A 25,063-nucleotide genomic window follows, 5' to 3' on the forward strand; every position below is an offset into this window, starting at 1 on the left:
AATGTTTTGCTCCAAAAACAGTCAGTGATTTTGCAGAGAGCCACATCAATTTACAGAAATACTCATAATAACATTGATAAAATATACAAGTATTATACATGGAACTTTAGATAAACTTCTCCTTAATGCAACTGCTGTGTTCAGATTTTTTTTTTTTTATTACGGAAAAAGCACACATGCTATAATCTGCAGTACAGCCTCGGCCCAAAACACAGCCATACAGATCATCGCCATGTTGTGGACGTCAACAAGAAAGTCAGAAATATAAATAATATTCACTTACCTTTGATGATCTCATCAGAATGCACTCCCAGGAATTCCAAGTTCCACAACTAAATGTTTTGTTTTTGTTTGAGAACTGCCATAATATTCCATCTGTCCAAATACCTCCTTTTTTCACGTCCGTTAGTTACAAAAATCCAAATTGATGTTGCGCAGTCAGACGAAAAGCCAACAATTCCATTACATTTCGTAGAACTGTCAAACGATGTCTAGAAATCAATCCTTTAGGATGTTTTTAACATAAATCCTTCAAAAATGTTTCAACCGGAGAATTCCTTTGTCTTCAGAAATGCGATGAACGCAGGTCGCTCTCACGGGGAGCACGCGTAATCAGCCTCATGCCAGACACCTGACTCAAAGAGCTCTCCTTCCCTCATTCTTCACAGTAGAAGCATCAAACAAGTTCTAAAGACTGCTGACCAATCTAGCGAAACCTTAGGAAGTGCCAATATGACCAACAAGACACTGTCAATATTGGATAGGCAATACCTACCAACCTCAGATTTCCCACTTCCTGGTTGGATTGTTTCTCATTTCTCAGGTTTTTGCCTGCCATATGACTTCTGTTATACTCACAGACATCATTCAAACAGTTTTAGAAACTTCAGAGTGTTTTCTATCCAAATCTACTAATAATATGCATATAATAGCTTCTGGGACTGAGTAGCAGGCAGTTTACTCTGGGCACCTTATTCATCCAAGCTACTCAATACTGCCCCCAGCCATAAGAAGTTAAACCACTCGAGTGTTGCTTTAGCAGTATGCTTAGGGTCATTGTCCTGCTGGAAGGTGAACCTCCGTCCCAGTCTCAAATCTCTGGAAGACTGAAACAGGTTTCTCTCAAGAATTTCCCTGTATTTAGCGCCATCCATCATTCCTTCAATTCTGACCAGTTTCCCAGTCCCTGCCGATGAAAAACATTCCCACAGCATGATGCTGCCACCACCATGCTTCACTGTGGGGATGGTGTTTTCGGGGTRATGAGAAGTGTTGGGCTTGCACCAGACATAGCATTTTCCTTGATGGCAAAAAGCTAAATTTGAGTCTCATCTGACCAGAGTACCTTCTTCCATRTGTTTCGGGAGTCTCCCGCATGCCTTTTGGTGAACACCAAATGTGTTTGCTTATTTTTTCTTTAAGCAATGGCTTTTTTTCTGGACACTCTTCCGTAAAGCCCAGCTCTGTGGCGTGTACGGCTTAAAGTGGTCCTATGGACAGATACTCCAATCTCCGATGTGGAGCAGCTCCTTCAGGGTTATCTTTGGTCTCTTTGTTGCCTCATTATTAATGCCCTCCTTTTCTGGTCCGTGAGTTTTGGTGGGTGGCCCTCTCTTGGCAGGTTTGTTGTGGTGCCATATTCTTTCCATGTTTTAATAATGGATTTAATGGTGCTCCGTGGGATGTTAAAAGTTTCTGATATTTTTTTATAACCCAACCCTGATCTTTACTTCTCCACAACTTTGTCCCTGACCTGTTTGGGGAGCTCCTTGGTCTTCATGGTGCCGCTTGCTTGGTGGTGCCCCTTGCTTAGTGGTGTTGCAGACTCTGGGGGGCCTTTCCGAACTGAGATCATGTGACAGACACTTAGATTGCACACAGCTGGACTTTATTTAACTAATAATGTGACTTCTGGTGCAACCAATTACCTTCAGATCCTATTTGGGGGCTTCATAGCAAAGGGGTGAATACATATTCACGCACCACTTTTCAGGTTTTTATTWAATTTTTTAAAACAAGTTCACTTCACCAATTTGGACTATTTTGTGTATGTCCATTACATGAAATACAAATAAAAAATCATTTAATTACAGGTTGTAATGCAACCAAATTGGAAAAACGCCAAGGGGGATGAATACTTTTGCAAGGCACTGTACTTGAATTTTGCCCAAAATTTCCCAAACGGCCCACCCGGCAAAGGAAATGTGCCCTGTGTGAAAAGTTCTATGAGAAACAGTGACATATACTCTGAATGACCTAAAATTATTAATCACATATTGGTCTTTCACAGTCAGGCTGTCAGGACCCGGTGCGAGAAACAGTCACTTAATAATTGGCAGAACCCAGAAGATGAGGCAGACACAGCAGTACTAGAGATGGTGGTTTAATGAAAAATGGATATCCTCCAAAATACAAMRAAAAAWMCACAAAGTGGKAAAAAACAGCAGGGAAAAACAAACCTCAAAAGACTACTCAAATAMTAAACAAGAACWAAACCAGAGAACCTCTGGAAAATCCAACAAGAGAAAAGTCTATATAAAACAAGGCTTGGGCTGGGGCTGGGTGCTAACTTACAAACACTGAGCAAGGAACTAAGGAACACACAGGGTTTAAATACTAACAAGGGAATGACTTACAGGTGCAAACAATAATTGGAGCAAGAAAAACAAAAGGTACAAAAAAGGTGCAAGGGGGACATCTAGTGAACAAAACCTAAACAGTCCTGGCCAAAACCTGACACAGGCCAACCCAAGCTGTACTGTGCAAGTAGGCTATTAGTAGACCTACTATTGAAATAGGTAATGAGGCTGTCAACCGAGTCTGAAATTCACAGGTCTCAGATTTTCACTATTTATTATTTATTTATATAAAAACAACATTGGATGTTCTAAGTCCACAACAATGCTTACACTACATCAGGAGACCTCTTGGGGTCTGGGAAAAATCTATAMAAWWTTTATTTGAGTGTAGTTACCCTTTAAATAATGTGCAAAGGCCCAAGCACCTACTTTGCAAAACAATTGGCCACTGAATTTATGCAAATAATCATGATATCATTCTGCCAGGTAGGCTACCTTGTAGCTAGTTGACGTTTAATTTAGACGCTTTTGGGGAAATCCTTTCCATCTGCCAGAAGATGGTTAGGTCTATCATTATCATCACTATATTTTTCCAGTTCCTCAATTGTTTGAAACCTGGATGTTTTACTTCATATTAGCCAAAATCCGACCATAGAAATGTTGAGGGAAATATTTTATAAACACTTCCTCGTATGCGCTCTCCTGACCTTTCCACTTTCTTTCATTGTCTAGTTATCTAACTGGCCAACCTGTTTAAATAAAGGCAGGCAGAATGGTCAGGCAGGCGGGTACAAAGTCCAGAAACAGGCAAGGGTCAAAACCGGGAGGACTAGAAAAAGGAGATTGCAAAAAGCAGGCGAACGGGAAAACTGCTGGTTGACTTGGAAACATACAAGACGAACTGGGACAGAGAGACAGGAATCACAGGGATAAATACACTGGGGAAAACAAGCGACACCTGGAGGGGGTGGAGACAATAACGAGGACAGGTGAAACTGATCAGGGTGTGACACTAGTAGCCAAATGCAGTCATATTAGCAGATCTCCCACTTTCTACATTTCTAATGGATATTTCCATCTCTGTCCATGAAACCTCTTTCATGTGCGGTGTGCATTTTAGAACGTTTTTTCCCCGCATATTGCATTTTGGAACATTTGAGTGTACCGCTGTGTGCACATTGCTGCGCTTAAAATGTGAAGACATTAGTTTAGCAACATTTTAAGCTAAACATTCTGGTTTGTTCCATCAGCCTTAATTGAAACGGTGTATACCTCCACTATAGTACTTTTATACGCATCAGTGGGGATAAAGAAGTAAGTATACGCAATGTGTGTAAGCGTAACTGGGGAGGTGTAGTTAGCAACTGGAGTCACACACAGTTTGTGGATCTGTGCAAAACTGCTACAGTAAGTGTATATTTTTTATTTGAAAGATTCTTTCTYGCTGATATGAAAGATAAGGGCCATGTTTTTCGAAAACCGGTTTGAAAGCTATGATTATTGATGTTTCTTAACGTTAAAATACAGTTTCGGAATTGTCGTTCATTTGGAACCAACTGTGGGCKAATGTAACCGCTGAAAACTCTACACACGGAGGAGAAAACTCTACACGGGGAGGAGAAAACTATTTTCAAGAGCTAAAAAATAGCCTACCAAAAGGTCGGAAATTATAAACAGAGAGTTCAAAAGGTACTCACACTCAAACCATGAAAAGGAAAAACCCAGAGGCCGAGATGCAAAAGTAATATAACCAATTTAATCCACGCTCAAAAGAATACACAGGGTGACAGTTTTTATTTTTAAAAATACAAGTAAAAAGAGCAAATAAGAGACTTCAGTAGACACTGTGAGTAGCACAGCAGGTACAGACATCTAATTCATTAGATACTAGCGAATGGGGAGTCAACAAGGTATATAAACAGAGAATATGTAGTAGAGAAATATACAAAAAAAAATACAATTCAAATGTTAACATACGATTGAAGTAAAATCTAACGTTATAGGCTAAATAGCGTTATCGTAAAAAAAAATGTATCGGTACAATACTCAGATGTACAGCTCAAAGAGGGCAGGCTGGGGGACTGCTGGTGCATCCAGACACAACATTACAAGGTCCAATTACTAATTTAAGCCTTGGGGGTGTAGAGTTTTCAAATAGAAGATCCATCGGGCTTCACTCTGGAGAAGACGTTCATCCATATCGTGGCATCTGCGGCTTGGGAAACATGGTCAATGGCACAGAACTTAAGATCAGTTACAGTAAGATCACTTGTAAGATCTGACAATGTCCTCAACAGCAGACCTCTGTTGAGGAAATTCAAGTAATGTTTATTTGATTCGATGCGTAAGAATTGGCTGTATGGCAAGCCTCTCTTCAAAGCGTTAGGATGGTAGCTAGATGCATGAACAAGGCTATTTTTGTCCATAGGCTTGACATAAATATGCATCCAAGCCGAACTCAAATATTTTTTAGGGTCATGGTGGGTCGTTTTCACAGCTTTTAATTCCCCTAAAATCTTTCCCGGTATTGTCAAGCTATTTGTTTGTTATTCCTGGTCCCTAAAATGTCTGCTGCGTGATAAAAGCTGAGATGAAAGAGAACTTTACCGATGTCAACTAGATTGAAACGTTCATCGATTTATGACATTCTGGTGAGAAATGGTTTATGTAGTCTTGTAGGGCAGTAATGACAGAAGAGAAGAGAATTATAGACAAGTTGACTAACAAATAGCATACCAAAATATGGAAATTATAAGAAGAAACATATCTAAATTAGGCTTCAAAAGAAATCCCGCACTCTCTGGCTGGTCAAGCAATCGTTCCGCCACTCCCGTGTCAAGCAATCGTTCCGCACCCGCTGTCAGCGCCGCAATCGTTCCGCCCCGCTGTCAAGCAATCGTTCGCACCCGCTGTCAAGCAATCGTTCGCACTCCGTGTCAAGCAATAGTTTCCTCACCCGTCAAGCAATCGTTCCGCACTCCGTGTCAAGCAATAGTTCCTCACCCTGTCAAGCAATCGTTCCGTACTCCGTGTCAAGCAATCGTTCCGCACTCCGTGTCAAGCAATAGTTCCTACCTGTCACATCGTCGACTGCAAGCAATCGTTCGCCCCACTGTCAAGCAATCGTTCCGCATTTACTCTGCTGGTTGCCAGAAACCTTAAACTTCTTATGGCTGCAATCCCGCTACGGGATCGATATGACAACAGCCAGTGAAAGTGCAGGGCGCCAAATTCAACAACAGAAATCTCATAATTAAAATTCCTCAAACATACATGTGTCTTATATCATTTTAAAGGTATTCTTGTTGTTAATCGCACAAAGTGTCCAATTTCAAAATATGCTTTTCAGCAAAGCACTACAAATGATTATGTTAGGTCACCACCAACAAATAAGCACAGCATTTTCCAGCGAAAGATAGCAGTCGAAAAAGCAGAAATAGAGATAAAATTAATCACTAACCTTTGATGATCTTCATCAGATGACACTCATAGGACTTCATGTTAACACAATACATGCATGTTTTGTTTGATAAAGTTCATATTTATAACAAAAATCTGAGTTTACATTGGCGCGTTACATTCACTAGTTGCAAAAACATCAAGTGATTTTGCATAGCCATCGTTTCAACAGAAATACTCATCATAATGTAGATGATAATACAAGTTATACACATGGAATATAGATTACCTCTCCTTATGCAACCGTGTGTCAATTTCAAAAAAATTTACGGAAAAAGCAATCATGCAATAATCTGAGACGGAGCTCAGAACAATAGCCAAATTAGCCGCCATGTTGGGGTCAACAGAACCAGAAAATACATGATAAATGTTTCCTTACCTTTGATGAACTTCATCAGAATGCAGCTAGGAATCAGGTTCACATAAATGCTTGATTTGTTCGATAATGTCGTTATTTATGTCCAATTAGCTACTTTGGTTAGCGCGTTTGGTAAACAATTCCAAAGTCACAAAGCGCGTCCACTATACGTGACGAAATGTCAAAAGTTCCATAAGTCAGTAGAAACATGTCAAACGATGTACTGAATCAATCTTTAGAATGTTGTTAACATACATCTTGAATAACATTCAACTGGAGAATTAGATTGACTTCAGTTGGGCGATGGAACGGAGATGCCTATCACGTGAACGCGCGTGGTCAAAGCATGGTCAGCTCGTGGCAGTGGTGACTAATTCCTGTCTCCTTCGGCCCCCCTTCACATTAGAGTCATCAGACAAAGTTCTATTGACTGTTGACATCTAGTGGAAGCCGTAGGAAGTGAAAACTCATCAATATCTCGCTGTAATTTCAATGAGAGCTTGGTTGAAAAYCTAGCACCCTCAGAAAAAATCCAAACAGGATGTGGAACTTCTCAGGTTTTTGCCTGCCATATGAGTTATGTTATACTCACAGACATCATTCAAACAGTTTTAGAAACTTCGGAGTGTTTTCTATCCAATACTAATAATAATATGCATCTATTAGCAACTATGACTGAGGAGCAGGCAGTTTCCTCTGGGCACCTCTGTGCACCTTTCATCCAAGCTACTCAATACTGCCCCTGCAGCCATAAGAAGTGTGAATATCATGACTGTCTGCGTAGTGTTCTATCTCAGAACTTTCACTGACAACAAAGTAACCGAAATACAGTATAGCAGACCCTTTTTTAAATGTTTTTGACATTTGAATGTGATTGAGATAACCAATGTCCATAAAGATCCTACTATTTGAAGTGTTTTGGTGAATGGATATCTCTGAGCTATTTGCACTGAAGCTTAACCATGACCAGCTCCTCCTGTGTGTCCTCTTATTTATATATATATATATATAGAGAGAGAGAAGTATATTTGACCTCTCAGCTTCCCTATCAAATCTAAAAATGTCAAACAGAAAACAAAAGAAAATGAACAACTATGACAAATGGTTTGATAAAGAATGCAAAAACCTAAGAAAGAAATTGAGAAACCTATCCAACCATAAACATAGAGACCAAGAAAACCTGAGCCTACACCTTCACTATGGTGAATCACTAAAATAATACAGAAATACACTACGGAAAAAGAAGGAACAGCACRTCAGAAATCAGCTCAATGTAATTGAAGAATCAATAGACTCTAACCACTTCTGGGAAAATTGGAAAACACTAAACAAACAACAACACGAAGAGTTATCTATCCAAAATGGAGATGTATGGGTAAACCACTTCTCCAATCTTTTTGGCCCTATAACAAAGAACAAACAGCAAAAACATATACATGATCAAATACAAATCTTAGAATCAACAATTTAAGACTTCCCGGAACCCACTGGATTCTCAATTACATTGAATGAACTACAGGACAAAATACAAACCTTCCAACCCAAAAAGGCCTGTGGTGTTGATGGTATCCTCAATGAAACGATAAAATATACAGCTAACAAATTCCAATTGGCTATACTTAAACTCTAACATCATCCTCAGCTCTGGTATCTTCCCCAATATTTGGAACCAAGGACTGATCACCCTAATCCACGAAAGTGGAGACAAATTTGACCCCAGTAACTACCGTGGGATATGCGTCAACAGCAACTTTGGAAAATCCTCTGCATTATCATTAACAGCAGACTCGTACATTTCCTCAGTGAAAACAATGTACTGAGCAAATGTCAAATTGGCTTTTTACCAAATTACCGTACAACAGACCACGTGTTCACCCTGCAAACCCTAATTGACAAACTAAACAGAGGCAAAGTCTTCTCATGCTTTATTGATTTCAAAAAACCTTTGACTCAATTTGGCATGAGGGTCTGCTATACAAATTGATGGAAAGTGGTGTTGGGGGGGAAAAAATACGACACTATAAAATCCACGGCCTAAACATCAGCGCCACAAGTAACTTCCACATAGCTGTGAACGAGCTGAAAGAAAGCCAGGAAGGGCCCTCTATGCCATCAAAAGGAACATAAAATTTGACATACCAATTAGGATCTGGCAAAAAAATACTTGAATCAGTTATAGAACCCATTGCCCTCTATGGTTGTGAGGTATGGGGTCCACTCACCAACCAAGAATTCACAAAATGGGACAAACACCAAATTGAGACTCTGCATGCAGAATTCTGCAAAAATATCCTGTGTTCAACGTAAGGATCAATCCGATACCAACTAATTATCAAAATCCAGAAAAGAGCCGTTAAATTCTACAACCACCTAAAAGGAAGCGATTCCCAAATCTTCCAAAACAAATCTCTCACCTACAGAGAGATGAACCTGGAGAAGAGTCCCCAAAGCAAGCTGGTCCTTGGGCTCTGTTCACAAACACAGACAGACCCCACAGAGCCCCAGGACAGCAACACAATTAGACCCAACCAAATCATGAGAAAACAAAAAGATAATTACTTAAGGAACAAAAAAACTAGAATGCTATTGGCCCTAAACAGAGAGTACACAGTGGCAGAATACCTGACCACTGTGACTGACCGAAACTTAAGGAAAGCTTTGACTATGTACAGACTCAGTGAGCATTGCCTTGCTATTGAGAGAGGCCGCCGTAGACAGACCTGGCTCTCAAGAGAAGACAGGCTATGTGCACACTGACCACAAAATGAGGTGAAAACTGAGCTGCACTTCCTAACCTATTGCCAAATGTATGACCTTATTAGAGACACATGTTTCCCTCAGATTACACAGTGTGCCATCACAGTAGCAAGATTTGTAACCTGTTGCCACAAGAAAAGGGCAACCAGTGACGAACAAACACCATTGTAAATACAACCCATATTTATGTTTATTTATTTTCCCCGTTGTACTTTAACCATTTGTACATCGTTACAACACTGTGTATATATATACACATAATGTCATGTGTAATGTCTTTATTCTTTTGGAACTTCTGTGAGTGTAATGTTGTTCATTTTTATTGTTTATTTCACTTTTGTATGTTATCTACTTCACTTGCTTTGGCAGTGTTAACATATGTTTCCCATGCCAATAAAAMCCCTTGAATTGAATTGAGAGAGAGTGTTTACATGCTGAGTACGGCAGAGTGTTACAGCTGAGTACGGAGAGTGTTTACATGATGATCGGCAGAGTGTTTAATGATGAACGAGAGTGTTTACATGATGAGTACGGCAGAGTGTTTACATGATGAGTACGGCAGAGTGTTACATGATGATTACGCAGAGTGTTACATGCTGAGTCGGCAGAGTGTTTACATGCTGAGTACGGCAGAGTGTTAATGCTGAGTAGAGAGTTTACATGATGATACGGCAGAGTGTTTACATCTGAGTACGGCAGAGTGTTTACATGATGAGTACGGCAGAGTGTTTACATGCTGAGTACGGCAGATGTTTTACATATTAGGTGTGAGTTTGAGGATGTAGCGGGACAGTTGAGCAACACAGACCTCCACTCTGTCCCTCATGGGAAGAGGGGCCTCATGCTTCTGGTTTCAACTTGAACCAGAATAAAAAGGCTGTGCTGTTTTCCCAGCATGCCTTTCCCCAGCAATAACAAAAGGCTGAACGGACAGGGAGCCAGAGAACAGACACATTCAACTCAGACATTGAACGGCCACAACCTATTAGTTATGATACACTATCTACCGGTCTTTACAGTTTGGATCCATAGAGTAATGAGCTACTACTCACCAATTGCACTACRGCACCGATTTCCCAAAGAGATTGTACAATCTTTCTCAAGAGTCCCCTGTGCTGTGAAAAACGGTCATTATGTTGTCATTACATCATGTATTCCGTCTGATGTCATTGTTGTTGAACTGTTTCTTTTGATGCTATGTTGTCATTCAACTGGAGCATTTACTGAAGGGCCTCCCTTGGGAACTCATTCTCATAGCTAGAGACCGATTGGTCCCAGACCAGTCTCTAAAACATTCCTCTCTGAAACAATCGTTCCCTTAGAGTAGGGTTGCAAAATTCTGGTACCTTTCCCAAAACTCCCTCGTTTTTCATAAATCCTGGTTGGAAGATTCCTGGAATTATGAGTGAATAAGCAGGAAATCTGGTAATCCTCCAACCAGCATTTCTGGAAAAAATGAATAGAAACTAAACACTTTTAGGTCAGGGAAAGAATAGAATTGGGGTGGAATGTGTGAGTTCTTTAAAGTAAATTCAGTTCCATGAGTGACTTTTTCCAATTCCACACCTGGTTAGGGGACAAGACAGCTAGGCAGGGATGCATGCCCCGCCTGTACAATTGTAAGGGAAACACTGCTCTGAGTCTGAAGTCTCTGGTTGAATATTAACATCTTCGCATCATTACAAACACGTGCTGGTACTGTAGTAGCATGGTAGACACTGACGTGGTGTTGCTGCTGTCAATAGTGTCCCTGCTGCAAGACATAACAATACTATTGTTACAAAGTTAACCCCTTAACTTCCTCTCTCCATCCACAGCGGGACTGCCCCTGGCAGCCCTTAAATTGGGCCAAATCAAGCCCTATCAGAGGGGCTTTTTCTGTAACGATGACAGCATCAGCTACCCCTTCCACTCCAGCACAGTCACCTCCAATGTGCTCTATGGTGTGGGCTTCACTTTGCCCATTTGCTCTGTAAGTAACAATGGAAGAGTTGACAAAACAAAACATTTCTTACATTTCTACTAACCAAATATTGAACAGCTGGCTTAGAGTACATTATAATGGACAGCTACAGTACTACACAATAACTAACAAACAGGCAGCTGTTCTATCTAAATTGACAGTTAAAAACTTTTGATACCATACACAAAGTGTTCCTTTTAGTTATTTAGTTAAACACCTGGTCATGATGTAAAGCTTGAACTTTAGGGAGGATGTCCATAGAGCTTAGGTGTCAGAACCAAAGAGTTCAATTCAACAAGGCCAAACCCAGTAAGCAAAACAAATAGATACGATGCCACTACAACCAGATTACAACCATGTAAACAGATTGATGTTATTTCAACCAGTTTATAACCATATAAACCGCTCGGGGATTCGATCCAGGAACCTTTTCGGTTACAGGCCCAACGCTCTAACCACTACACTACCTGCCGCCCCATTATTTCAACCAGCTTATAACCATATAAATTGGTTGTAATTATATTTCAACCAGCTTATAACCGTATAAATTGGTTGTAATTATATTTCAACCAGCTTATAACCATATAAACTGATTGGAATGATATTTCAACCAGCTTTGCCAACTGGGTAATGGTTAACTCAAAAGAGGATGCCCAGTCCACAGTGTCCCAATTCCCCTTTCACACATCCCCATTTTATTTTGACACGTCATTTCAGCCACCCCTATAGAGTATTTCATTCACACATATCCTGATATCCGTATGTCATTTCAGTCACTTCTGAAGCTTGTGTTGTGAAAGCTTCTCAGATGTTATTGGATCATTTGTGGTTTTCATCAATAGTAAGGCCTTTAGAGTCCAACCGATCAGTAAGGAATTAGGAAGTCCTGGCTGTTATTGAGGTTCATGCTGATAGGCTTTGGAACAAACACAGGTTACGTTCTCTGTCCAAAAAGAACTGGAACACTTTCCTGGAACACTGTTGATACAGATTCTATTTGAAGAATGACAGAGACAGAAGTGTTGGCACACTGTTCCCTTTGTGTGTGTGTGTGTGTATCTGTGTGTTACTTAGGAAAGCATGTGTCTACTACTAGCTATTGTCTACTATCCTGTGTTACGGTCAGAAGTTGAGCTGGTGTGCGTGTAGTGTTGGTGACTGATCCCTCTTCCTGGCCTTCTAAAGTCTTTACTGTGATGAAAACCTTAAAACACACACACACACTAGACTTTTGTTTTTCATAAACTATGTCTATTCCATTATAATTCACTGGAGTCCCATACACAAAACTTACATCTCAACTCCAGTTCCCTGGACCAGACCAACTGATTTATTTCTCTATACATCAACCTGTTGCCGTGGCAACATTTCAAACTGTGGTGCTTCACAATGCAGCTTTCAGCAGAATAGAGAAAAGGGGTGTGGTTAGTGAGAGTGAATCTATCACCTGAGAGTCTCTGTGGGACCAGTTTCTCCTCTGTCCTTGACAGCCAGACTGCTGGGGTCCTTTTTGATGTCAGCAGTATGATCTGACCATGATAATGTAAATAAATATAACCCCTTTATTCAGCTATGGAAAGGATTTGCATACTAATGTGAACTAAGCTCAACTAACCTTTTCACACATCCTGTTTCTACTTTCCTTGGGTCAATGTGTGTCAAAGCTTGCAGTGTGCGATTTGACGTTTTACAAACTATGGTTTTGTGTTTATTACGAATTACTAATGATTGCTTCCACAGCACGTTTGAAGTATACCGTTTCCCTACTGTATGTAGTGTGAAACTCTATTTGGAGGTTTCTAATGTAACTAACATCTTCCTGAAGTTTCTAATGTAACTAACATCTTCCTGAAAAAGCATTCCTGTTACGTCCAACATGATGACCCACTGTGCTTTAAGGAACGCAGGGAGAGAGAAAGATGAACAGAGAGAGAGAGATTTCACTTGCTTTGGCAATGTAAACATTTGTTTCCCATGCCAATAAAGCTCCTTGAATTGAATTGAGAGAAGAGAGCAGAGAGAGAACACTATCGCTGGTCGTTGTGGAATGGACATCTAGGCCTACTTGTGGAATGGACAGCTAGGCCTACTTGTGGAATGGACATCTAGGCCTACTTGTGGAATGGACATCTAGGCCTAGTTGTGGAATGGACATCTAGGCCTACTTGTGGAATGGACATCTAGGCCTACTTGTGGAGATGGACATCTAGGCCTACTTGTGGAATGGACATCTAGGCCTACTTGTGGAATGGACATCTAGGCCTACTTGTGGAATGGACATCTAGGCCTACTTGTGATTGCATGTCCATTGCACTGTGCACTCAAGCACTAAACAGCTGTGAAAGTTTAGGGTGGTGGAGAGGGAGGATCATTTGGGCTTCATTGGTTCTTCCATTAACACCTTCTCTTCACCAGGGGAGAGAGTAGTGTTAGTTCCCATGACAACTCTCTTTAGCTACCATGTTGTTTTTCCCTTCCTCCTGTTCCTAACAGCCTGCAATGTTGAAATATCTACTTAGAAATGCCACTTAGCAGATGCTTTTATCTAAAGTGACTTAGTCATGCATGCACACGTTTTACATATGGGTGGCCCCGGGACTCAAACCCACAAAACTGGCAATGCAAGAGCCGTGCTCTACCAACTGAGCCATACAGGATCACTACAGTGTATGTCTTGGCTGGTCTGTCTGGACTTTCCTCTCCGAATGCTCTCTTCTGCTCAGTGTTAGACGGGTGTATGTGGATGCAGGATAACAAGGTGTTCAGTCTACTCTCCTAACCTGTTCCTCCTGTTCTGTTCTCTTTCATTTGCTTTTTGCTAGCTGGACTCCCGTTCGCAATACTTACACCGCTACACAATCCCTTCAAACGGGGATTTTTCTGTAACGATGATTCGATCAAGTACCCTCTAAAAGAAGACACCATATCCTATCAGTTGTTAGGTGGAGTTATGATACCCGTCACAGTACTCACTGTAAGTGCACCTGTTTTATGTTCCCTAGTTAACTTCTCTTCCTTTGCCATTTTGTGCTTAACATTCATTTAGGCTACACATACATACACAAATGACGTGTATGTCTAGTTTAACAGCTTGCTTCATTAATCGTATTGTCTAATAATAACACTATTAAAAATAACAATCAACCAAAGAAGGTGCATAGGCACCATGTAAACAGAGTAGAAAGAACTTCCTATTTTAGAGTATCACGAAAACTGAAAAATCAAACCCCAACCTGTGTTAGTTACTTCTCTGTGTACTCACAGACCACAAATGTATCCGACCATGGCGGTTGACCTTTAAAGTCACTGAAACAAAGGCCTCTCCATAAGCCTACTCATAGTCTCCATCTGAACGATACAATAGGAATAGCCAAACTGTCCCTMCCTCAGAGATTTCCCGCTTGACTCTTGGCCAGTATTCCACTGACTGTCTTAGTAAATATCCTTGAGAGTTTCTATAGTCAAATTCAAAGCACAGAGGCCCGTATTCATAAAGCGTCTCGGAGTAGGAGTGCTGATCCAGGATCAGGTCCCCCCTGTCCACATATTATTATTCATCAAAACAAAACTGATCCTACATCAGCACCTCTACTCTGAGATGAGGCACTTTAGGAGCCTTGTTGTGGCTGTTATATAAGTCTTACAACGGGTTTTGCAGCATTCACATTCAAAAAAGCTTTTTTTGTTCCATTAAATGTACATAAATTCACCTCCCATGGTCTGCACACATTTCCAGYCAGTCAGTGTAATTGTACTCTGCAAGTAGAAACCCTCACACTGGATGTAACTCATTTACACGTCATGAATTACCCTAAATGTTTGAACAGTTGGGCTTTCCAAGTTCAACAGAAACCGTTATCAGGACAACACCACCCCCTTGACAGTATAGCAGTAAGAGTATGTTTATATTGTAGTTTTAGGCCTATTTCCAGATAGAGGAAAGTAAACACACTTCCAGATAAGCTCTCATGCTTTCAGGTCCATTGTCCCCCAGAGTGGTAGAGAGGTGTGAGCCAGACAGTTGTCCACAATAACCACATCCACTTATTTACAAGAACACACAATCTAAAAAAGACCCCCAACCCACCCACAATGTTTCCATGACGTATGTTTTACATTCAACATGCTCTCAAAATAGTTTCTACCGTTGATACACATCTGACCACAAATAGCTATATCTTTTAAAGGAACAGGCTAGGTTTGACTGCTCAGGTGTGACTCAGAAGCTGTATTGTGATGCACCAGTGTGTTTGTTTTCCCTGTTTAAAAACGTCTACTCATTTRACTTTACACACGTTTTTCAGTGGACATCCTTGTTAGGTCTTTATAGTCACTCAGATGGACATTCCTCTAAAATGCAAGGGTCTATTATACTTAAAGGGTCAGTGCAGTCAAGAACATGATTTTTCTGTGTTTTATATGCATTTCCACATTGAGGTTTTGAATAATTATGTGAAGTTGTAAAAAATTATAATGCCCTTTTAGTGTAAGAGCTGTTTGAAAAGAACACCTGAAATTTCAGCCTGTTTTGATTGGAGGGAGCTTTGGCATTCCATGGTGACATCACCATGCAGTACATTTATTAATAGACCAATAAGAGTTCCAAACCTTTTCAGTTTTCCCCTCCCCACTCTGACAGTCCAAGCAACATTCTTCCTTGAGAAATTGTTCTCTGCTAAGAAGCTATTTGTTTCTTTTTGTAGTTAAAATGGTCAATCACAGTAAGTTACTTGTTACCCTGAAATKAATTGATATTGAGATAAAAACAGCTGCATTGGACCTTTTGAAATTCCTGTAATTTTAGTGACTGACTTGCCAGTTGTAATCTTGTAACTCCAAGCTGTGAGGGAACAGTGAGAGACCTAACCTCACGACATGTCTACTTCCTCTCCTCCCTTCCTCACAGATGGTCTTTGGAGAGTGCCTTTCGGTCTATCTCAAACGCATCAAATCAAAGTCCTCTTTCAGCAACATGTATGTGGCCCGTGTTTACAAAGCCATCGGCACATTCGTGTTCGGGGCAGCCATGAGCCAATCTCTCACTGACATCGCCAAGTATTCGATTGGCCGGCTCCGACCCCACTTCCTGGACGTGTGCAAGCCTGACTGGAAGCTGATCAACTGCACGGCAGGCACCTACATAGAGGACTTTACCTGCACAGGGGACGCACACTTGGCCAATGAGGGCAGGTGGGTGTTGTTGAGGGGAAACTGACAATTGGGCCAAATTTACCCACTACCCCTTGGCCCCCTATCGCTTCAGTGTTCAAAGCAGATCTGAAGAGTCAAATACAATTGTATTAGTCACATGCGCCGAATACAACAGGTGTAGACCTTACAGTGAAACGCTTACTTACAAGCCCCTAACCGACAGTGCAGTTTAAAAAAAAATATGGATATGAATAAGAGATAAAAGTAACAAGTAAAAAAAATAACAATATTTAAAGGGGCGTACCGGTACAAAGTCAATGTGAGGGGGCACTGGTTAGTTGAGGTAGTATGTACAGTGACTTGGTGGAGCTTCCACCATATGCCTTACAGATATGCAAACATCAAAGGGAGGGGTAGGAAACTATTTGTGACTGGCTGGGATGCTTCTTTCAAATCTACTGACGGAATTATGACATCATCCATCAACTGAAATACAATATCCTGTTGTATTGTTTATTATGGTCAGATAATGTGCTGACCATGAGATCATTGTTGAGGAAGGCAAGCCCACACTTTCAAGATTCAGGCTGCGTTAGTGTTGAGAGAGCCACAGTACTGAAGTGGACACTAGTTAGTGTTGAGAGAGAGCCACAGTACTGAAGTGGACACTAGTTAGTGTTGAGAGAAAGCTCGACCATGCAGATCCAAATTTCCTCAGTACTGTAACATAATCCATCAGCATAATGTCAAAACAATAGAGACCTGTTTACCACTGTTCTGGTGGATAAGGCTGAAGACAGACGTTCAGCCAGATATCACACAGAGAGGGAGCCAAGAGAGCTGTAAGTCAACCTCACTATTTAATTATCTTTATTTACCCTGTGAGGACAGTACAGCAGTGAGGGAAGACAGAGTCAGGTCCCAAACCCTCTGTAAACCATTAGAGAGGATTACCTATATAACACACATACACAAGCCAAGGCTCTGGCTGATGGTGGGCCTCATGTCCCTAAGGGAAATGCTAACATTGCAGAAAGATGATCTGTAGGTTATTCTGACCTGCTCTACTCACTGGTCCACCAGGCAGGTGTTTGTTCTATTAATCACTACCATACCAAAGAAAACACAGAGAGCCGGGCAGATCAGGGAAGGGCTGCCATGGGAGACCAGAGCCACACCCAGGTAAATATGACCTTCTGTGGCCACGAGACTGGGAGAGCCCACCCAAGGATCATGGTAGAGATTAGGGTAGTCTCTGTATAGGTTATACTCAGGTTTCTTGGCTAACAGGGGAGAGGTTCACCACATGACCATGAGGTAATGACAGTCTACAGATAGGCAGGCAGACAGGCATCTGTCTCACACCACAGCCAAAATGAAAGTCTGTATAGAGACAGACAGCTATCGCCCACCACAGCCAGTAACAATAAGGTAGGTCTAAGGGTGGGACAGACCAACAGCCACTCGACAACTAACTCGTTTGTTGTTGCTCTAGAAATAGAAAATCTTGGATGTTGATTTCAAAACTAAAAAAAGGACAGACTTCCTCCTGTGTACATCTGTCAGTTTGAGTAAACAAGGGAGGGTGTTCAAATCTTGTCAGATTCAATTTAGTGACCTGGTTTTACAGAATTTGGTTAGTGCCTCATCTGATACTGACAATTTACCTTGGTTTCCATGGTGATAATTAGCAAGTACGCTTGGAAAATAGCTTTCAGTGAAAGCTCAGAGAGGCCGAGCAGACCTCGGAAGGAACGTCGAAGCTCAGTCAGACCCACCACCGGTTCAGTAGCAGAATTGCAAGACCCATTAACACAAAGGTAAACCCAAGCTTCCTAGTCCAGTGTATTTAGGGCAACCCCAGGCTTCCCAGTACAATGTCAAAGGAGATAGAGGCTATGGGCCTACCTCTGTTTATTAGAGAGGCTATGGGCCTGCCTCTGTTTATTAGAGAGGCTATGGGCCTACCTCTGTTTATTAGATGAGGTATGGGCCTACTTGTTTATTAGAGAGGCTATGGGCCTGCCTCTTTATTCAAGTTTGGCCTTTACTCCAGTTTGGCCTTTACTCCCACACTTATCGATGTGGAAGGGTTAAAGTACAGAGAGAGCATTAAGACATTTTCCCTGATAGGCAGCCAGCCAATTTATCAGTGTTACACTGATCTCTCCAACATTAACTAGTATCCATTAGTACTGTGGCTTTCTCTCAACACGAACTAGTGTCCACATCAGCATCGGCGGCTCTCTTAACAGTAACTAGTGTCTGTGGGCTGCAGCTCTCCACAGTGTTTATATCAGCCGCTGGTTATCAGTAATCTTGCTGGACGGGCAGTGCAGCACTGCTTAAGTAAACAGGAAGACACTAAAGCTGTCCGGATGAGCGAGCTAGGCTAGCGGCCCTCTAACTGCCCCGATCGCCAGGCTGACTGACACTGTCTCAACATCCAACCCCCCATAACAGACGTCAACGGACGTCTCTCCCCGCTCTCCACACACCTATCACCCGGAAAAGGGTGTGTCACAGTTTAGCCTCTGTGTGTACGTGTGTGTTTAGCCAGTTATGTTATTCAATGGAAAATAGGATAATCTATCACCAACACGAGCCGATTAAAGTGGATGCCAAATTATTTCCAGCGTTTTTTCCCAGGCATTCAAAGTGCCCACAGCCACCACAGCAATCCATGATGCCATTTGTTGTTGTTTGTTGGCAGGCTGTCTTTCTATCTGGCCACTCCTCCTTCTCATGTAACTGCATGCTGTTTGGAGTAAGTATCCACTATGGGGTTTCCTCAAAGGGCAATATGTGCACTCACTGATAGGGCATGTATAAGATTATAAACTGGGTGGTTCGAGCCCTGAATGCTGATTGGCTGACAGCCATGGTATATCAGACCGTATACCACGGGTATGACAAAACATTTATTTTTACTTGTCTATTTACATTGTTAACCAGTTTTTAATAGCAATAAGGCACCTCGGGGGTTTGTAGTATATGGCCAATATACTACGGCTAAGGGCTGTATCCAGGTACTCCACGTTGCGTCGTGCAAGGACAGCCCTCAGCCGTGGTATATTGGCCATATACCACACCCCCTTGTGCCTTATTGCTTAGCGACCAACTGAGTTTACTTCAAGGTCATTACAGCACAAGACATGCAGAGAATAGTTATAGAGGACCACTGCATACATAGAATTAAAACGAAGCAAAAACATAACAGTACACTGTGTTCAAATCTAATTTTATTTGTCATGAGCCAAATACAACAGGTGTAGACTTTACCGTGAAATGCTTACTAACAAGCCCTTAACCAACAATGCAGTTAAAAAAAGATTTACTAAAACTGAAGTATACATTTTTTTTTTACAATAACTTCCCTTTCCCTATATACAGGGGGTACCGGTACTGAGTCAATGTGCAGGGGTAYAGGTTAGTCGAGGTAATTTAGGTAATTTGTACATTTAGATAGGGGTAAAGTGAGGGGGAAAAAGCAGTGGGTGGGGTCATGTTGATCTTTACTAGGGTGCAGACAGTGTAACGTTACATTAGGCAGCTCTGAATGGTCCACATAGTAGTGTGTGTTAGGGCTCTATTCAATCCGTAGCGCTGAAGATCCACTTTATAGCGATTGACAATTAAAGGCAATCTTCCCACGGTCGCGGAGACTGCATTCACGGTACACACTGCACGTGTCGGTTCAATCGAAAAGTACCTTAACATTTTTATGCAGATCTTCCGCGAGGTCTGACTCCTGACCACAACAGAGAACACTAGGGTCTATTTAGAGCGTTCTTAGAAACAGGATTCAAATGAAATGTTATTGGTCACATACACATATTTAGCAGATGTTATTGTGGATGTAGCGAAATGCTTGTGTTCATAGCTCCAACAGTGTAGTAATATCTAACGATTCACAAAAAAACACACATCTAAGTAAAATAATAACATTTTGAAATATGGGCCTATTAGATTGAGCAGTGTCGGAGTGGCATTGACTAAAATACAGTAGAATAGTATATACATGAGATGAGTAAAGCAGTATGCAAACATTTAAACATTAGTGGCCAGTGATTCCAAAGCAGCAGACTCCAAAGTGCAGGGTTGTGTAACCGGGTGGAAGCCGGCTAGTGATGGCTATTTAATCTGATGGCCTTGAGAACTGCTTTTCAGTCTCTTGGTSCCAGCTTTGCTGCACCTGTACTGACCTCGCCTTCTGGATGATAGCAGGGTGAACAGGCCATGGCTCGGGTGCTTGATGTCCTTTTTGGCCTTCCTGTGAGATCGGGTGCTGTAGGTGTCCTGGAGGGCAGGCAGTGTGACCCCGGTGATGCATTGGGAAGACCGCACCACCCTCTGTAGAGCCCTGTTGCGGGCGGTGCAGTTACCGTACCAGACGGTGGTATAGCCCGACAGGATGCTCTCAATTGTGCATCTGTAAAAGTGTGTGAGGGTTTTAGGGGCCAAGCCAAATTTCTTCAGCCTCCTGAGGTTGAAGAGGCACTGTTGCGCCTTCAGGACCTGAATTCTGGATCCGGACCTGCGCGGGTATTCGGGTGGACCCGTATAGACCTCTACTCTGGGATACAGTAACACGCACATGCTATAATACACCCTTTCATTACCTACAGTAACTTTCAAAATGAGTATAAAAATGGCAAGGGGKACATGGCTTTAACACACTGTAGGCTCTTACAACAGCACATTGACAGAGGTAGCCTGTGCTGTTACCCCCTTGCTCCCTCTCCTCCAGGAACCAAACTTAATTCAGTTATGAGCAAGACTGACAAGCTTTATGACCATGACCCCTATATGTCACTACTGGGCCTCCCCATTAGTACTGTGACCAGGGTCAGAGAGGGGTGTGTGGAATAGGGAGAAAACGCTAACATATCCAATTGAGTACAGAACTGTTATCTTCCATTAAATGTTTTGCAACGGGAAGCCCTACTGAACATGACCCCAGTTTAAAACAGTTCTCTTATCAGTAGTGAGGTACGGGACAACCCAGGATCACACCAGCAACAGCTCTTCATGAACTGCTGTTCCTGTTTGACCAGTTTTTGGTTTATTACACTGTGGTGACTCAGTAAGGAAAGAAAAATAAAAATAGTCGTGGGGACAAAGTCCTGGCACGTTACAAAGTATGGACACTCACTGCAGCAAATGGAAGCACCGTGTCACTAAATGGAAGTTAAAAGTCCTTCAAATAGCAGTAAAACGTCCTTCAAACAAGAAGAGACAAACAGTGTCCGGTCTATCCCTGCATACCAGTAAAATCACTATGTTTACATCAGACAGAACTGAAGGAGTGGCAATGACAATCCCATAGTCTATTTTAAGAAGTGTGGCTGGTTTGTTTGCCATTTAAATGAACAGATCAGACACACCCATTATTGTACAAAGTCATTGAGAACTACTGAGTCAAGCATAGATGTGTCCCAGAAGTGTTTTTCAACCATGTACACTGATTTGTAGACAATAAGTAGTCAGTCACCTTTGGAGGTGGAAATGGCTCTAAATTGATCAGTAGATTATTTGTTTTGATAACTGATACAGATTTGACACACTTATCTCAACCTGTATATTTAAATGCCTTTAAACTTTATTCATCAAGTTATAGGCCTTGTTAACGGAAGCTGATTGGTTGGTTAAATAGTACTTTTAGGAGGTTTTGGCTATGCAGAATGTATATACCCAGCAGTTGAGAATCTGCCATGTAGAGTGGTTAGAAATAAGAGCCCAGCCACAGAGCTGGTTTAAGGAAACAGAAGAGAGCATGGAAGGGCACCTCATCTTTAAAATCAGAACGTTTGCATAAACAAACAATGATCAGAGCACACAGTGGCAAAACCAGCTCCTCACGAACATCATTAAACGACAAAACCAGACCAGACTTAAATTAGCCAGCACTGTGACACACCCAAAAGAAACACACAAACCCAAGTAGAAACCCAAGAGAGGTTTAAAGCATGTCAACAACTAGCCTCAAACTACAATTGCTCTGGCTACGCTGCTATGCAGCAGTGTGCTGCTCCTTACCCTTCTGTTTTGTGTGAGGTTGGGTATTGGGACAGCAAACCTTTTATTTTATTCTAGTCCAACAAGTTAGTAGTAAATCCATTTCAACCGTTTATACCTGGTGCTAACATTCATCCTTTGCCCTGATTGTGCCCACATTTTGTAGACAGGTGTAGACGATCAAAAGCCCTGGGGGCCGATTCAGACTTAAGGAATGAATGTCTATCCTACGCACTTCTCAGTAGTTATTCAGACTTACCTTATGGAGGCGTGTAACGAGGTTTGTGGCAGGTATTAAAAAAAGGTGGTTTGATTCCTACCTAAAGTTACCGCRTTCAGTCAATGGTAACGTTGGAAGTACTGTAGCCTACAATATAATTATAATATGGAGAATAGTACACAATAGTAAACCCTAATTGCCCGCTGTCTTATAAGAACTGTCTTATGCCGTGATTTAATAAGCATACATTTCCCAATTCATTGTTACTACAATTTGTTTGGCCTTCATTAAATACTATAGTATCCACTACTACTTCACCCTCAGCCACAAGGATATGACGGCTTTACAGAGGAAACAAAGAACGGCAGGCAAAATCAAACGACTTAATGGAATGAGACAAATGTAGTGAAGGGAAATAACACTAAATTGGCATTTAAATATAAGTGTTTATTACTTACGGTCGCTGCCAATAGTAAATAATAATAGTCATCATAGGCTATAGCCTACAAATTGAAGGAGGCAGGAAAAGTCAGGGCATAATGATTAGAACATTCTAGAGAGTCGAAAGGGTACATTTGAMGAGACTCTTTGCCTTGATATCCAAATTGAATCACTGCAAGTTATTAGGCCATACAATTAAAATCCTGCATAATGGCACAGCATTTCTTACTACATTGTGAGAATGAGGCATAAATGGGCCTACCTGTCATGTTATGCGTTCCAGTTTCCTGCCATATGACTGGCTTCACATTCATCTCCAGCAACCAAGGTCAAATAGATAAAACAAATTGTCAATTAGCCTATATTTACAATCCCCTTATCCAAACAGATTACTAGTTTACCTAGCTCATATCAATTTAGAAATTACAGCGCATGGAGAATGCCGTTATTTCTAACAAAAGAAATGAAGTAATACTTTTTCCAACTGGCAGGTTAGCGCTACCTTATGGTTTCAGGGTCAGAATACGGCATATCTACATACCCCTCCGCCACACCTCAATTTCTTTGATCTTCACCCCAAATGCGTGGCTTTCTGGTACTGGCATTTCCACCATGCTTAAGTTCAAGGTCAGAATACGCTAAAGTAGCCAGGCATGCAATGTGTCTGTATATAGTGTAGATGGATTTGGTCAGTAAAAACATTGAAATTATGATTATCCCGCCATCTAAATTCATTGACAGCTGGCACCATTGACCATAAAGGTCTTAAAATGAATAAATTCATACTATATATATATTTTTTTATAAGTCTAATCATTTTCATACAGAGGGACCATGAAATCTGGTCACAATGCAGACAGAAACACATTTTTATGCCAAGTGTAGACGTGGCAAATCTTGATCAGAGATTGGATTATCTTAATCAGATGACAACAACCACGTGTTAGCACCAGCTATAAACAGGACTTTAGTCTAACTAATTTCCAGTTTAACTGGCCAAACAAGTTAGAATAAGGCCTTGTGGTTTTACTACTAACAACTAATGTCCATCTGTGTCTCCCAGCTGTACATCCAGGCCAGGCTGCAGGCAGGGTGGGCCAGACTCCTGAGACCAACCCTACAGTTCTTCCTGATCGCGGCGTCTGTGTACACCGGACTGTCTCGTGTGTCTGACTACAAACACCACTGGAGCGACGTCCTGGTTGGCCTTATCCAGGGAGTGCTCATGGCCACACTGGTAGTGAGTAACCACGACACCGCTTCATTTGGTTCAAAATAATAACTTTATTGGTCCATTTTTTACAATGGAAATTGGTTTTCAGCTTTGATACTCTCTGCTATCTACCACCCAGATGTGGTTTCCAAACCTTGTGATCTGGAGCATTAAAGTGGCTTATACAGTGCATTCAGGAACGTATTCAGACCCTTTGTTTTTCCACATTTTTTACATTACAGCCTTATTCTAAAATGGATGAAATTATAATTATTTTTCATCAGTCTACAAACAATACCCCATAATGACAAAGTAAAAACAGGTTTTTAGGAAGCACTCCACCAATCAGGCCTTTACGGTAGAGTGGCCAGACAGAAGCCACTCCTCAGTAATAGGCACGACAGCCCACTTGGAGTTCGCCAAAAGGCACCTAAAGGACTCTCCGACCATGAGGAACAAGATTCTCTGGTCTGATGAAACGAAGATTGAACTCTTTGGCCTGAATGCCAAGTGTCACGTCTGGAGGAAACCTGGCACCATCCCTAAGGTGAAGCATGGTGGTGACAGCATCATGCTCTGGGAATGTTTTTCAGTAGCAGGGACTGGGAGACTAGGATAAAGGGAAAGATGAATGGAGAAAAGTACAGAAAGACCATTAATGAAAACCTGCTCCAGAGCGCTCAGGACCTCAGACTGGGGCGAAGGTTTACCTTCACACAGGACAACGATCCTAAGCACACAGCCAAGATAACACAGGAGTGGCTTCGGGACAAGTCTCTGAATGTCCTTGAGTGGCCCAGTCAGAGCCCGGACTTGAACCTGATTGAACATCTCTGGAGAGACCTGAAAATAGCTGTGCAGCAACGCTCCCCATCGAACCTGACAGAGCTTGAGAGGATCTGCA

The 25,063-nt window shown here is 41.6% G+C and overlaps 1 protein-coding gene across 1 annotated transcript in view; it reads left to right on the forward strand.

Annotated features, from left to right (window-relative positions):
• LOC111980881 (phospholipid phosphatase 1) overlaps nucleotides 1-25,063 on the forward strand; it is a 36,360-nt gene that overhangs the window by 10,406 nt on the left and 891 nt on the right. Inside the window, exons 2-5 of the mRNA XM_024011925.2 lie at nucleotides 10,971-11,125; nucleotides 16,023-16,310; nucleotides 18,981-19,034; nucleotides 24,010-24,186. Coding sequence (XP_023867693.1) covers nucleotides 10,971-11,125; nucleotides 16,023-16,310; nucleotides 18,981-19,034; nucleotides 24,010-24,186 — 674 coding nt within the window. The remainder of the gene's footprint in view (nucleotides 1-10,970; nucleotides 11,126-16,022; nucleotides 16,311-18,980; nucleotides 19,035-24,009; nucleotides 24,187-25,063) is intronic.

The sequence above is a fragment of the Salvelinus sp. IW2-2015 genome, linkage group LG20 (genome assembly GCF_002910315.2).
Source record: "Salvelinus sp. IW2-2015 linkage group LG20, ASM291031v2, whole genome shotgun sequence".
NCBI lineage: Eukaryota > Metazoa > Chordata > Actinopteri > Salmoniformes > Salmonidae > Salvelinus > Salvelinus sp. IW2-2015.